The 16,870-nt window shown below is 33.3% G+C and overlaps 2 protein-coding genes across 2 annotated transcripts; both read right to left on the reverse strand.

Annotated features, from left to right (window-relative positions):
• Positions 1–4,469: 4,469 nt before the first annotated feature.
• Positions 4,470–10,031, reverse strand: LOC133308149 (uncharacterized). The gene is made up of 7 exons (XM_061508752.1): positions 9,816–10,031; positions 9,571–9,617; positions 8,978–9,131; positions 8,689–8,872; positions 5,721–5,850; positions 5,078–5,248; positions 4,470–4,990 (listed from the first exon to the last, which is right to left on the reverse strand). Exons 1-7 carry the CDS (start codon positions 10,009–10,011, stop codon positions 4,832–4,834), a joined length of 1,041 nt encoding a protein of 346 aa, XP_061364736.1. The 5' UTR covers positions 10,012–10,031; the 3' UTR covers positions 4,470–4,831.
• Positions 10,032–11,361: 1,330 nt separating this feature from the next.
• On the reverse strand, positions 11,362–14,083 carry LOC133308140 (mitochondrial pyruvate carrier 1-like). The gene is made up of 5 exons (XM_061508744.1): positions 13,948–14,083; positions 12,650–12,767; positions 12,466–12,520; positions 12,237–12,372; positions 11,362–11,774 (listed from the first exon to the last, which is right to left on the reverse strand). Exons 2-5 carry the CDS (start codon positions 12,740–12,742, stop codon positions 11,729–11,731), a joined length of 330 nt encoding a protein of 109 aa, XP_061364728.1. The 5' UTR covers positions 12,743–12,767; positions 13,948–14,083; the 3' UTR covers positions 11,362–11,728.
• Between the last annotated feature and the right edge of the window lie 2,787 nt (positions 14,084–16,870).

The following is a 16,870-nucleotide window of genomic DNA, read 5'->3' on the forward strand; positions in this document are numbered from 1 at the left end:
CACAAACGCATGCCGTTTTGTCATTTATTTTTTAACGAGATATCTTTTTCTTATGAGTATAATTAAGATTTTTTCGGGGCCGATAGTTAAAAACTAATCTCCTTAATGCGTAAAGATTATTGAAGTGGGTTTTATCTCTACTAATAAAATATTTTTCATACACATCACCGGAAATCAAACACTTGTTAACATATTTAAGGGATCAGCTATCTATCAACAAAGCCTTTTTAACAAAATACATTTTAACGTTCGTGAATTTAGAGAAAACGTTTGGTGCACCAGATGTAGGTATATCGACAAAAAAATTTAATTAATTGTAATTGAATTAAAAAATTACAAATTTAATACTTTTGAAATTATTTACGCGTGTATAGCAGTGTGTTATGCCCGGATTGGACATCATCAGTCACGTCTAAGTTAGGCGCCCCCCGCACCCACACCTAATTTAGGCTTGACTCGTCTGGTGTTGACACGTTTTACAAAAAATTAACAGTTTAATCGTAAAACTTCTTAAGGCTATAACTGTTGACTCGGGTATCCAAATTAGGTAATTCTTTTTTTGATTACACATAAAATTTTGAGATCTACGCAATGACATCTCATTTGGCATATTTTTATCTCACAAACACAGTTTGAATTTGCAACAATGAGACTTTATCTTGTAAGTTGTGGTCTGAAATTAATGATGGCACCAAAGTGGATTAGTCCATCTATAAAAAAGAATATTTAATATCATAGTAAAATATATACATTCTACCAGTGTTTGAAAAAAAATATAATATTGTGAGAAAAGAAAGTGCCACGATATAAAAGTGTGAGAGAGATTCGTGAGAATATAATGTTATTTAAGTTGCATTAAAAAATGCAAAACTTTTGATATATTGCATTAAAAATATATGTTCTTATGATGTGAAACATGCTTTGATAAAAGGGTTTGAGGTGAATTATACTATTATAGATGCCGAAGAATGCATTTTGACAATATATATATATATATATATATATATATATATATATATATATATATATCATCTCAAATCCTCTTATCAAAGCATGTTTTAGAGCATAAAGTCTACTAGAAGAATCTATGAGTCTCATGAAAAGCCCGCAATTGGATGCCCCTTTGGCATATTTCATCTTTGTGAATGATGTTATTTAAATTTTTACTTCCCAGCATTAAGAAATAATTCTCTAAAAAAATTTCAGTGCGTAGATATCGAAAAGTTATGTGGAATAAAAAAATACCTGCTTCGGACTTTCAAGCCAAAAAAATTACATGAGTCTTTTTTGAATTTCTGAGGGACCACAAGTTGACTTTTTTTAAGGGATTAAAATTGACCTTGTGTTTTTTATTGAGGACGAAAAAATGTATTTACTCTTTTTAAAAAGAAAATTGCGTTTGGTGTTGGTTCGAAAATAACTCGGAGTCTTCTGGGTTTAAATGCTCTTACAGTATCATTATTGCAAATTCGAACTGTGTTTATGAGATAAAATATTCCACATGAGGTGTCATTAGTAGATCTCGAAAAGTTATGTGAAATCAAATTTTTTTTTACCGGAATTGGATACAAGAATCAAAAGTTATGGTCTTCCAAAGTTTTACGTTAAATTGTTAATTTTTTGTGACACGTGTCAGCACCGGAAGAGTCACACTTAAATTAGGCGTGAGTGTCTCGTGAGAGACGCCTATCGGCGTGACATACTGCAGTACATGCGTAAATAGTTTCAAAACAGCAATAAATTCGTAATTTTTTATTTAAATGACAATTAATTTTTTTTGTGAACTCTTAACTTTTTGTGCCACGTCTAAACACCAGACGAGTGACGCCTAATTTAGGTATGAGTACCTCGTGGATCACGCCCAATCATAGCGTAACACACTGCAATACACGCCTAAATAGTTTCAAAACAGCAATAAATTCATAATTTTTTATTTAAATTGTTATTAATTAATTTTTTGCCTATGTATATCCCTATTAAAAGGGAAATGATTTTGGGATTTAAAAAATTTATAAAAAAATATGGGTTAAAATAAATAAAAAATCCCTTTTAGTAAAAGGGAATACCGACTTCGGTATTTTTTGTAATATTAAATAAATTTCTGTAATTTCATGAGAAACTACATCCATATTAAAAAGGGAAAGTTTTTGGGACTTAAAAAAAATATAAGTTAAAATGAAAAAAAAAAAAAATCAGTTTTAGTAAAAGAATGTAGGAGTTCGGTACTCCCATAATACCAATACTCTCGTGAATCTGAGAAACTATTCAAGAAAAGTAGCACTGTTTTTCTTTTATTTTTTCTTATAACGAACGCATTTATTTCTGAGGATGAACGGAGACATGCGAAATTAAGTTAAATTCGTTTCAATGTACTCTTACCAAGTTACCATTATCTTGTTAGTTAACTTCCTGTGATGGACCTAATAATTAAACGTCAGACATGCATGAATACTAGTATACTACATAAGTGGAGTCTAGTGTAGAACCAACTCAGCTTTTGACTTAACTCCATATCCTAATTATTAGAGATATAATATACAGGTAATAATTCATGATATATTATATATAGAACCTTCATCTAATAGTTTAATAAGAACAAAAATTTAAGAACAAGTATATTCTAGAGTTTGATCCTTAACTGCTGCACAAGGTAAATGAACTCATGCATTGTCTATGTTCAAGCTCAAAAGACACTTATGATTTATGAAGGAGCATATTGGCGATATAATATAAAGTTTTGACCGTGGTTAGAAATATAATATAAGACGCGTTTATCTAATAATTTAAGCTTTTGATAGAATTGGTTGGGGTAATTTTTTATTTTTATTTTTCCAATGCATAAAATGATTCATGAGATTTTCATGGTGGTTGGATGAGAAATTGATAATTAAATTATCTGATCATAAGCTTTGCAACAAGCCGACCTGATAGTAGCAACACCATCTTTGGAGATCACTGTCTTGAGGCATGATTTTATGCTCCCTATAGGTTTGAAGCAACCTATCACAAAATTTCTGGTAAACTTACGTGACCTGTCCCTTCTAGTTTCTTCTAATGTAGAGTGTGGTCTCTCGGGATATTTTATTGGCCAAAATTAAGTAAGGGAGCCATGGAGACCGTTATACTAATTGTTTGCTTGATTTGGTTCCACGGTTGTCAGCAGCAAAATTGAGCAGTGCAGTGCAGTGCAGGCTTTGGGAGAACGTTATAAATGAAAAGAAGAAGCTATTTGTTTTGGAAACTGATAAACCGCTAGAGATGCCTTTGAAGTGCTACCCCCTAGATCGATTGATGATACATTGGTTTTGGTAGGTTAGGTTTCTCTTTTCATTTAGTGCTGGTCTAATTCCGTAAATGATATTTGTCATTTTGTTTTATGAAAGTACGTACAAGAAGAGCTCACGTCAAAACAAGAATTGATACAAATGCCAGCTACAACCAACTTTTGTGGTTGGCGCAGCTTGCAGTAAATATTTCTGGAGTATTTTTTTATGTTAAAATTTCACATAATTTAATTATGTGAAATTTCCGTGTCTATCTTTCTTTTCATTAATGATAATTGGATCTCACCTGTTTAACACATGTGAAGAGAGAGATAAATAAAAAAATTTCACTTAATTAGATCATGGTGAAATTTTAAATGTGGATTTATTCCCAAAATTTTCAGAATAAAAATATTTATTAAACTACCTAATTTCCTTTTTCAAGTAGAACTAGAACATTGCCATACTTTGCTTTAAAAACCGAGATTTTTGGATGTGAATATTCTAGTATTTGATCAAATATTAACATGTACTTTATCATAAGGTGAGTTAAGGTCATCAAGATTATTTACCACATTATTGTCTTTACATCTTATCATGAAGCATATATATGAAATGTCTTTCTCGTCTCCCTCTTCACTATCTGAAGATTAATCAGTCAAAGTTCAACTGACTCGACTGCCACGGTAAATTTATTTGTTGAAATGGCTTATATAAAAAAACCACCTATTATTTGCTAGAGAAAAAGTTGAGTTTATAAACATTTAGACACACTGTATCAGTTATATAACAAGTATAAAATTCTTCTAAAGCAACTTTATCTAAAAATAAACAAGTAAAAAAGTGTCCACTTCTAAATTTTAATAGATTAAAATGACTCAGCACTTTAAATTAAATCAATGATCATACATTTTTACTTTAAAATAAACTCATTTCAAAGAAAGTCTTCAATGAATAATTATCTTGATTGACAGAATGATAATTTCACAAAATAGACCATTAAATTGGAAATATACATCATGCATATCATGTAAATTAAAATTAATCCCAAGTATTTCTTGTGTCAGCAATATATCTTAAAATTTATGTAATACCCTTCAAACAAAAAAATGTACGGATGAATAATAAAGGAGATATATTTTTCTTATGTTGTAAGAAGAAAATTACTTTATGTTATAGAAATAAAAGTATAAGTGGAACCCCAGGTAAGAGGAGAGAGAAAAAAGAGTGATGAAATTCAACTTCTTTTTGTGTGTGTAAGAGAGTTGTTTATCTCATGTAAAATGAGATAAACATAACCCATGATAAAGTTCAACAACTTATATAAACCGCATTCTGCTTGACTTCACAAATTACATTTAATAATAAGATAGCTACATTATAAATGAGCGAATCAGAGCAGAAGTGGCTACAGCTTTTACTTGGAACAATATCTTGTTTAGTAGGGATTGCACTTTGGTCATTTCAATTTCCATTTCCAGGGTCATACGAAATCCACCAGATATTTCCAGGAAAAGCAACCTGGCAAAGTAAACCATGCTGAAGTGAAACAGTAGCACCAATCTTTCTCATTGAGCCACAGACCCTTCCTTAGTATTGGAAGTCATGGACTTGACACAGAGTTTAGGCTTTGTACTAACAAGGTTCCTGGGGAGGGCAGAGACAGCAACCACCATCGACCCATTAGGTACTCCAGAAAGGGGAAGCAACTCAACAAGAACAGAGAGCTGCAGTATCAGTGTCAATGCTCAGAGTATGCATAAATGTGAATACCGACAGCTATAATTTGTTTTCAGGCAGTACAACATCTTTACCTCTGGAGACCTGAGATCCACTACTGAATCTTCCACAACATGATTGACTGCAGAAGCCACTATGCCAAAGCATTTATTACGGTCCAGCAAATTAAATGCATTCGAACCATTTAAATTTTCTTCTACAAATTTTGTCTCTTCAATTCCTCTTCGGTTGTACCCAACAGCAAACTACAAGGTCAATTATATGTAAGAATACAAGCAAGCATCAAACATAGGATATTTTCCTAAATGGAATTTAACTCTGAAAATCTCTAACATAAACAACTGATTTATAAATAAATTGTTGTCCGAAAGTTATTTGGAACTAGATAATTGGTTTAAGAAATCACTTCAGTTACAAATCATGCCGTAAGTTATATTTCATATTTGTAAATTCAACCACTTTTGAAAAAAAATTTAAAAAAATTGTAAATCTTCATTTCAAAAAAATAATTTTCAATTACAAAGTTGAGAAAGTTTTAAACAATGCTTAAGTTCTGGTTGATAATTAAAACAAAACCTCAGCTGAATTCACTTGGCATCATACACGTTGAAACCAGTAAGGATGTTAAGAAGAAACAGGCAGATAAATACAACACAAGTTTGTTTACTCATGAAAAGCATGACTCATTTGAAACTTAAAGGTAATATTGTATTGGACCTTTAGAGGTCGTTCAAGTTTGTCCTGTTTAGCAGCCACGAATTTTTTAACAAGCATTGATACAACATCTTGTAGTTCTTTTTCGTTCAAACCACAGGTAGCTTGGATAGGGAAAATGCGATGGCACCAACTGCAGCAGAAAATATGAATACCATGAGCACTAAAAAGAAGGTGATGAAATCAAACAGAGAAGGGCTTTTCTGGTATACATCTTCGAACCTACATATATTCACTCAATAAACATACCATAGAAAGAAAAGAATTTACCAGGAGAATTTGTGGATACATATTTTTATCAATCAAAATCTATCATTCTAAAAGCTTAAGTTGTGATGTGAGGTACCCAAGAATGATTGTTAGAACTTGAATGTTGAATAAACAGAAAGAGTTTTTATCAGAGTGGATGCAACAAGTAAGAAAATAAAGTGAAAGAATTTAGAATAATTCACAAATAACAAAAAATTATAGTATATTCTAAATTTTTAAATATTGTGTATACTAATCGTGCCGCCTCTGAATACGGTTTCCAGCTCTGCCACTGCAAGCAAGACCCAAATAATAATAAAAAAAGAGAGAGCTTTCTCAGCAACTACACCTTGACAATCCAATAGGCACTTAAATAATAAGAGGACATGGACAAATAAGTAAAGCAGTGACACTGGACATGGAACAAGTAACACAAGAGTAAGGCACCTCAACCTAGGGGCTTGCCTAAGAGCTACAGGTTAAAGGCATTCCACCTAGGCCACAGTAAGGCATTATAGGCCTCTATCAAACCTGCTTCACCTAGGTGCTTAAGCAAGCAAAAGAAGCTTCAACAGTACTTGACACGTAAATAAAATATCAAGCTAGGTATTTTTCATAAATCAATAGCAAACATGTAGAAAATGGTATAAATGAATAAAGGAAGCACAATCAAAGAATGTAGGAAAAAAAGTTAAATTGACAAGCCAAAGTTTCAAGAATGTCACATACTAAAACTCACCCAGAAATTCTAAAAGCAAGAAAGTTGTATAGGATGGTTGAGTTAAAGCTTAAAGTACCAACTTTTCCTCTCATTTTTCCTTGTACTTAATGTCAAGCCAAGCCAAAATGTTGGACCTAAAGGGAACTGGGGAATCACAATCGGAGAATTAGATGATTAGATCACATAATTGTTAAATGGTTAAGCAGTTGTATGACTTTATTGACCACTTCCCATTACTCAGTTCCCTCTTGGACTACGTCTTGGCAGGTCTTGACTTTTGGAGGGCGTTTGGTAGAGGATAAATTTTTTTTGCCTGAGAATCATGATTCCTAGGAATGTGGTGGGAAAGTGAGATTCCTGGGAATATGACCAAAAAGTTGTTTAGTAGGCCAAAATTTTAACAGGAATATTGGGTCAAATTTACTAAGTCTATGTTTGGTTAATTGTAAAATATTACTGGGAATCTGATGTGATTTTACAAAAATAACCCTACTTTCGTTATTTTCTTCAAGCAGGATAAGGTTTTCTACACAAAGATTTTGAGATCTGGGTTTTCTTCACCCATCTTGTTCAAACACGATTTGCTCTAGAGTACAACAAGCTATTGTACATCTCGATAATCACTTTAAAAACCAACAATTAGCAATTCCAATAAAAGTGTTTCAGCAATGAACACTAAATGAACTATGAATGCACCATTCTAAATTGACAGTGAAAGACGGCATGTATGGTTGGCTAGAGAAAAACATGAGAAAATGAACTAGATTGCTCCACAAAAATAGAAGAAGAAGAAGAAGAAGAAGAGCAGGAAAAAGGTGGTGGGGTACAATGATGCACAGACACGGACACGGGACACGACACGACACGACGACACATTAATTTTAAAAAATGTCATATTTGGCCACGTTGGGACACGTTTTGATATTAAATAAATTTTTTAATATATATAATATAATTTATATTTAATACATATAAGAGTTCATAATAAGTCATATAACCAATCAAATATTTAAATTTCATAACATAAATATAAATATAAATAATTTTTCATACTTTGTAAATTTTTCATGTCAAATTTCATAATAGAAAAAAATCAATTTATAAATTATTTCTTTTATATTTAGTTAACAAAATAAAATTAAGATTTAAAAAAAAAGTGTCTGAGCGTGTCCAAGTGTGTCCAAACGTTGACCGCGTGTCGAAAAAAATTGACTGCGTGTCGGAAAAACGTGTCGGAACGTGTCAGAGAGTTGACCGCGTGTCCCCAAATGTTGACCGCGTGTCGGACGCGTGTCGGTGTCGGACACGTGTCCGACACGCAAATTTTCAAAATATTTGTGTGTCCGTGCTACCTAGGTGGGGTATGGAGGCGAAGTGCGGTTGCTTGGTAAGTAGAAGTAGGAAGGGGAAGGGGAAATGAAGGACGAGGAAAAGAGGAAGGGAGGAAGAGATGAAGGTTTGAAGGTGAAGGGAAAGAAAGAGGAGAGGATGAAGCTGAGGCTAAGAGAAGCATTCTTCTTCTTCTTCTTCTTCTTCCTCTTCACAGTCACAGAGTTACGTTGAGAGGAGTGAACCAGGTGCTTTATGGTGGAGTAATCATCATTCCCAGTACAATACAGGAATAGGTTTACAAGACGGTTATTTTAGTCAGCTTTTTTGTGTGTCATTTTCCATTTTCCCGGTAATCCAAGCATACCACCCAGAGGGTGGTATTCTTGGATGGTATTTTCAATCACAATTTGCTCACAAAACAAAATCCCAGAAATTTTTTCAGAAATTCTATACCAAACATGGATAAATAGGATTACCACCCTCACTTTCCCGGGAATCTCAAAATAAACCCTCTACCAAACACCCCCTTGAAGAATTTCCCCTTCTTTTATTTGGGTAGCAAGGTGGGAGGAACATCGAATAAGGTTATACCCGGTGGTATCATTGACATAATAAACAACAAACAAAACATTTTTAACTACTAACGTAAGCATGAGCTGAGTTACTTACACTGGCACACTAACACTCCCAGACTCCAAAGCTTGAATGATATTTGACACAACATTAACCGTGTCAGGCAATGTGTTATTGGGAAAGGTAAAGAGAAGCAACCCACTCCTGTTCAACTTAACCAAAGAAAGACCAGTTACTCCATCTGTTTCTGTCTCTGCTTTAGCATGACTTAAAAGTTTACCTGCCATCAGAGTTCATGACCATGAATGTTCAATAAACCCAAAACAACCCTATCCTACATTCTATCTCCCAAAACTGCAAAAAGACAAGTATATAATCACAGTACCATCTCCAGAGTTAGCAGTAGCAGACTTGGTTTCCTCGATGTCCAAACATTCCTCACCAATATCTTCTGTGCATATCCTCCTCCTCTTTGAAGTACTATTCTCTAAAGGGTTCTTCAAACAGTCATGACCACCCGTATTAAAGGGCCCAACGAACTGTAAGAAAAATTACAATGATATGAGGGAAAAAAGTAAACATAGGCCCAAGTGAGTATATGCGAGTTAATGTACTTCATGGTCTCTAATCACTTGTATAAAGTCATTTAAATCATAGGATGTCTTTGTTTTACCGTAACAGAGGCTTCCATAATTTATTGTTGGCATATAACTTGGCAGCATCCAAATCACAAAGGGAAAACAACACACACACACACACAGATTTTATAATTTATAGCACATACAGATAATGAGAAGTGACAAAATTTCTTCCACAATCATAGTGATATTTAAAACTGCTTCAGCACTCGGTCATTGGAGTCATAACACATCAAGTTCATAGCTGATCTGATGAATGTGTCTCATAACATAATCAGCTTATGGCTATGAAGGGAAAAACGAAGAAGAAAAGGTATAGCTGAAAATGAAAGAAGGGCACCTTATCAAGTATAGAGATTGCTTCTTTAGTAGCGCTTTTCTCCCGCTCTGGTAAGAAAAATTCAAAATAGTATAAAATCAAACACTCGATAAGGTATAAGTGCAAGCTCAATAATTAATATATAAAAAATATAATATTAAGAGTAAAAGGTAGGTCTTCATATACATAAGATGTGGAAATAGAAGATTGAAAGAAAAAAAAAAAAAGTGATTGAGGAGGTTGAAGAAAGAAGAAAGAAAAGTAACTGATAGTACAAGTGATGAGAAAGCCGGAATGGGAGTGATGGAGAAGAGAAGAGGGAGCATTGTAATCAAAGCGAGGGAGCTTGATCACGCCTGAGTGTTGATCCCATGGACTCATCCCCTTCTCTTCTTTTTCTTTTTCTTTTTCTTCTTTATGTTCATTTCTCGTTCTGGTTTCTCCACCCACCTCTTCCGCCATTCTCCCTCTTCCGCCTCCAAAACCCTTTTTGTGCTAACTCTTCTATTAAAAAGAAAACAAGCGGCCATCTGCGGAGAATTCACACTACTAACTTTTTTTCTAAAAAAAAAAATTATAATTGGGCGTAAAAATAGGCTACACATGGTATTTTAATTTCGTGTAATTTATGTCTTGATACAAGGGACGTTTGGTAGAGAAATTTTTTTTTTTATCCAAGAATCTCAATTTGTAAAAATATAACTTTTACATTCAGTTCACGATAATATTTAAAAATTAAAAATTTTAAAAAATTCAGTTTTTCAGAAATTCTCAAAAATCTCGCGTACCAAACAGAATATTCCTTTGAGGTTACTGTTAATTAAAATTTCCTTTTTTATATAAAAAAATTATGACATTTGTCTTCCTTATTTTATGTACTGTTTTTATGTTTTAATACTTTTTTTTTATAAGAAATCATATACATATTTCTCGTATTATTATGCGCGGATCTTATAATTTTTTTTAAAAAAAAATAACGAAGTAAAAAAGTTAGTGTACTATTTCGAAAAAGATAAATGTAACTACCACTAATTTCACAATAGATCAATGTAGTAATTTCTTAATATAGTAATATTTTCTAGTGGTTTCTCGAAAATGTTAATTCAAAATTTAATCATTTGTTAATATTAATTTTTAATTTTTTTCACCTCCAAATTATTTAAAAAGTTTTTTTGATAAAATATTTATGTTTAATTATAGTTATTTTTTTTATATAATGCGAGGTAATTATTTAAAAACAGACATATTCAGTAACAAAATAAATTAAAAATATATCTATGCTAATTTTTTTTATAATTACTTAAAAATATTTATTGAATTTATAAGAAATTTATAAATTATTAAAAGTATTTAAAACAAAAATTAATCTTATTTAAAGGTGCAGAAATACTTAGTATGATAAAAAAAATATAGAGATAATTCAGTATCCTTATAAGTACATTTAACTAATGCAAATTAGTATTATAGACACCTGATTTCATGATCAATTTTAGAAAGTGCTTTAAATATAACCAACAGTTAATCAATGCTTGAAAAACTCACTTTGCGTATTAATAACCAATGAATATAGTTCAATTAAAGACATTAAATATGTGAAGAGAAAACTGTATTCAATTCCCACCAAATAAGAGGAGGAAGGCCTCAAAGAGATATTTAAGATTGATATACCAAAAAAATAAAAATAAAAAAAAATAAAATTGAGAGCATCAGAGCCATCCTAATTTTTCAAGTTTGCTTTTGCAGAAGGGACAACCGGAAAGAGGTCCGATAGCAGTTTGGTTTTGTTTAGCCGATAAAACTATTCAATCCTCATGCTCAAATTATAATTTAGAAGAAATGGGTGTCAAAATGATTGACATAAAATCAAAGTTTCAATGACTAAATACTCACAGTCCAATTTTCATGACCCAATCTTTATAATTAAATTGAATTTCAGCATAAAACATAATGGACAAATCCTTCGCCTATGCTTGAAGTTTAAAGACTTCTGGGTCAGTGAATCTTGGGGATATAAAACCACCCTTATGCCTTTAACTAATAGTTTAGACTTTTCCGCAGTCCTACTCCTTCCAAATCCAAATATCTCACACGCCCCTTCTGATAATCAATTATTCATGCATCGGCAAATTCAAACGCAAAATCTTTTCAAATCGATTCATTCAGGAAAGCTAGCATCAGGTCACTGGGATGAAGCTTCCTTCTCTTTCTCCTTCCCCACGAGATACCTACAAAAGAAATTGCAAAAGATAAAAACTTTTATCAGTAAACTGATATCCATAACCCCCATTATAAAAGACCAATTCAAAATAGAGATGGAATTCAGTTGAAAATACAATGATAGTGGTAAGCATAATAAATCAAGCGTATGTCAGAGCATTACAAAAATACGTCTACCATTTTGATATTCAAGATTACACAAAGTACAGCCAATTAACTTGACCTTGTTTTCTAGAAGGGCTTGTAACTTGAAGAAGCTTTTTCCCACACCAGATCCAAAAAGAGCCTTATTGGTCAGTTAAAAATAAAAGTGGACGCAGGTAAAACTAATTACAAGCCAAAAAGGGCAATGCAATTCAAAAGTATCTTACAAGTTAAAATAGCATTTATAACCATAACAGTGAGTAACGGCAAATGGAACTGGATAAAATTATAGTACTTTAGTTTAGATTGCAAGTTCAGCTGCTTACCCGTGTCCCTTTGCCCAACGGGAGAGTTGATAGAGTTGAACAGTCTCATTCGAGGCATGACAAGCAAGAAGTAGATAGTTGCGGGGCTGTACCATCCATGCAAATCTCATGAACAATGCGGAATAGACACACATTGCTGCAACATTAAAAACAAGCAAGGGATGCAATAAGCCAAAGACCATACAACGAGAAAAAATTTCAACATTTTGGGGGAATAAACATGTTAAACCTGCTGTCATGTTGCCAGAGATCATTTCTGGAGGTTTGTTCATGTCAGCCAATCCCTTTTAATAAAATAGTTTGGCATATTAGTTTCAAATCAAAGGTTAAGACCATTGTGTATTATGAATAACTAGTCAAGTAAATAAATGCTGGACTTTTTCAACAATATAAACAAATGATGTGAAACTCACAGCTGCCACGAATCCCCAGTTGGCAATAGGTCCCCAAAAGTGAGTCGTTTTTGGACCCATTGGACTGTTCAAGAATGCTTTAAAGGAAGCCATCTGATAACAGTGCTACTTCTGAGTTCTGATTGCCATTACGAAATTGTGAGATGACTTTAACAGAGCAGAAATATCATATCACATGCATGTAAATACAAATACTTATGTAATTTTAAAAGGGAAAACTCTAAAAATAAATATAAATAAGTTTCCTCAGAATCACTTACCTCTCCCTAAAATTTTTATCACTTACCCCCTAACTTAAAGTTTCTTTATCAGTTTGTACCAAAAAAAAAAAGTTTCTTTATCAATTACCCCAAAGTTTCGGGGGTAAGTGATAAAGAAACTTTTAAGTTAGGAGAGTAAGTGATAAAAAAACTTTTAAGATAGGGGAATAAGTGATAAAAAAAAATTAAGTAAGGATATAAATAATTCAAAATTTTGGAGAGGGGGATAAGTGATTCTATAGAAAACTTACAGGGTTTTTTTTTTAAGTTTTCCCATTTTAAAATCCAAATAGTAACACTACAACCAGAAAGAAAAGTGGTTCCTAGAAAAAAGACTAAAGACCATGAATCCTTCTACTTACTGAATAACATCCCATTGCATCTTATGGCTATTACACTCACCCATAAAAGGGTAAAGGCAAACTCCAGCGCATAAACGTGACCTTCGGTCACAAAGTAGCAACTTACCATTGTTCTATGGTTCACCCTCAAGAGCTATGCCACTCATAAATGAGAAAATAAAAACATTGGTCAGCAATCACCCACCTGGGAGGGTTCTATAAGTCCTGTGAATCTACTATTGATGATTATGAAAGTACTTAATCTGGTAATACCAAGAAAATAATAATAATAATAATAATAATAAATAATAATAATAATAAATAATAATAAAGTACTCTCTCCATCCTTTGATCAACTTTAGATATTGGCGATGCCAAAGGCTAATATCTTTTCCTTGATGTTGAATTGTTGATAATAAGCTAAACGTATGCTTCCCAGCCCAAAAAGACAAAAGGAAGCTAAAACATTCCTTAATTCAAGTAATTATCAGTGAAGAAAATTTCTACAAAAAAATAAATAATAAAATTTAATTGTATAGGGATTTGATTAGGTTAAAGAATAAAGTAGTTTACGGATTGCAGTATATGGGTTGCAAATTATGCGAAAGAATGAGATAAACAGATTTGCGAAGCGCACAGATACCTAAAACTGAAACTGAGAAGAGAGAGAGAGAGAGAGGATAAAAGAATGAAGTACCTAGATGGTGGCTGAGACAATCGCCGCCGTTGATTTTGGAAGAGAAGAACAAGCGACGGATGTGAGGTCAAATCTGAGAGATTCACCAGCGTCTGACTGGGAGGGAGGGGTCTTATACTCTTACAGATTCGGATTTCGGTCGTAGAACAGTGTCATATGAAACGGTATCACCTTTTGCGTTTCATTCCTTCCATATGCAAACACGTGTCTTTCACATTCCACCAATTTCGGGGGGGAAAATATTGTTACAGGTAAAAAATGTAGTCATTTTTGTCAAAGTTAAGGTTGGATGACACTTGAAGTCTTTTTAAAAATTAAAATAAAATTTTAAAACAATTTTATTTTTAAACAAAATTTTAATTTAATACAGTGAGTACGGCACACTTTCCCTGTTGGATTAATGTAAGATTACCACATGTCACAATTTCATAAGGTTTATTTAAAAATATTAGCAACGTTAAAAATATTAACCACGGTTTTACCGTGGCTAATATTTTCCAAATTATCAACTGGGTTTTTCAATTTGACCGTCTCGCATGAGGAACTAATCCATACGAATGAACTGCATTAGAATACATTAGGGTGGCGTTTGCTTCAAGATTTTCAAATAATTTTCTATGCATATGACTTTGGAAAAGTACGATTTCCATATTTCATAGACAGTTTTGAAAAATTTCTCCAATTATTTTATTTGCATAGCATTTGAGAAATGATCGTGAAATGAAAGCCTTCTGAGGCCCAGACACCTAGTTCCAATAAAGCAACGGGCTCAGGTTATTGGAAGAACAGAAAGATGCAAGGCAAGAAGCTAAATGTGAATAGGCCCTTTGGCTTGTTCAAAAAGCCCGGGACTCATAAGAATTTTGTTGATAGAGGAGCGCTCCTTGCTTGGTGGTATCAGAGCAGGGCCTCTCGTCCAGTACGGTGTGGTTCGAGGACGAACCGGGCGGAAGCTGGTGGGCATGTAACATCCCGGGCGCTGACGAGGGCAGGGAGTGATCGCCGGTGCGCAAGGACACGGACAAGGAGCGGCTCCTGGCAGGCTTCTAGGGACGGGGGTACATGAATGAATCGAATCAACACCCGAAAGAGAGGAATTCCAGAGACTGTGCTGGTATGGGACGGTACAGTTGGGAATGACTTATAAGAATTAATTGGTACTACCTATACTAACAAGATGCATCTACTTTTCGGTAGCCCGGATCGGAAGAACTCCATAGTTAAGCGTGCTTGACTTGGAGCAATTCAGGGATGGGTGACCTCCTGGGAAGTTTTTCCGGGAAGTGTGCGAGTGAGGACAAAGCACGCTGAAAAGTCTCGTGTTAGTGTGTAGGGACAGTCGTTGATCCTTGCAAGTTGCCAGGCGTTACAACCGGTCACTGTTATGAAGACAACTTGAAAGTGGTATTATGTAGTTAGCCGGCTAAATGGCAAGAAGGGTAACCATAAGCAGACCAAAATACCTTTATCTAAAGAGCAATGGTCACTTGTATTAATATTAAAAAATTATTATGCGTTTACTTGTGTAATTTTATACCATTTATCTATCAATATTTTATCTTCAACCAAACATAGATTTCAAAAACTTTAATCAATTTTTCTGGTAATATTTGGCCAAGCCAAACAACTTTTTTTTAACTTTCCTACCTAATTTATTTTCCTACAAATCCCTTGTAAATACATTTCCCTGGTGAAAATTCACCTGAACAAAACGCCCCTTAGAATGTTGATAGGATGGACTAGAATATCTATTGGAAAGTTCCCCCATCAGGGTGGGTTAAAGTAAATCTTGATGGATCTAGCGTGAATGGAGGGTTGAATTCTAGCTGTGGAGGAGTTATTCGGAATGAGTCTAGTAACTAGCTAATGGGTTTTTATAGAAATACTGGGAGTGGATCGGCGCTTAGAGCGAAGCTTTGGGGTCTGGTCCATGATGTTGAGATTGCTTAGAATGCATGCTTTAGACAGGTTTGGGTGGAGAGTGACTCTCTTGTTGCAGTCCAACTCATCTTATCTGGTTGCAGCGCCCAACACCCTCTTACTTCACTTGTTTTCTTATCAGGCCCTTGGTCGACCAACTTATCTCACACGCTTAGAAAAGGTAATACGGTGGCGGACTGGCTCGCAGGTTTTAGTCATGATCATGAAGATTGAAATTTATGTATCTTAGAGCAACCCCCTTAAGGGATGCTTGTCTCGACTTCGTAGGAATGAAGTGGGGCTAGGTAGCCTCAGGATGTGTACTTAGAGCTTGTTTGGTGTGACGTATAAGGCATGATAGTATAAGCATATACTATACGTTATGGCATTTTCAGTTGTTTGGTGTGATCATCGTATAGTATAAGCTTATACAGCATAATCCCTTAATACATCAAAATGATGTATAACTTAATTCGGCCTACGAGTGAGGGATAAGGCCTGATAAGATATTGATGTATTAACATCGTTGACCAATGTAATTCTCAAAAATTAATATATTATTTTAATATTAATCTATTAAAATAAAAATTAATTTTCAATATATTAATTTTTAAAATATTGAATTTTTTTATTTTTATGAAAATTAATTTATATTTTGGACACACTAATCAATAAATTTTTATAAAAGTTAATATCATATGACATTTTTTGAAGAATTATATAAATTCTTTATTAAAGGATATTTTTATTAAAAATATTTATTTTTATCATATATAGTATTATACAGTGCATTACCAAATACTAGATGATATTATCTTATATAATATATTATTTTATATAATACCGTGCCAAACGTTGGATAATATTAAAATTCAATCAGGTCTCATACAATCAGACCTTATACTATCAGGTCTTATACTATCAGGCTTTATCTTATCCTATGTACCAAACATGTCTTTAATTGTTTTTCTTTCCTTTAATTCCAAACATAGTCGAGGTTATA

The sequence above is a fragment of the Gastrolobium bilobum genome, unplaced genomic scaffold, assembly GCF_033153095.1.
Source record: "Gastrolobium bilobum isolate Gb01-03AN ecotype WA unplaced genomic scaffold, APGP_CSIRO_Gbil_v1 utg7653, whole genome shotgun sequence".
Lineage (NCBI taxonomy): Eukaryota > Viridiplantae > Streptophyta > Magnoliopsida > Fabales > Fabaceae > Gastrolobium > Gastrolobium bilobum.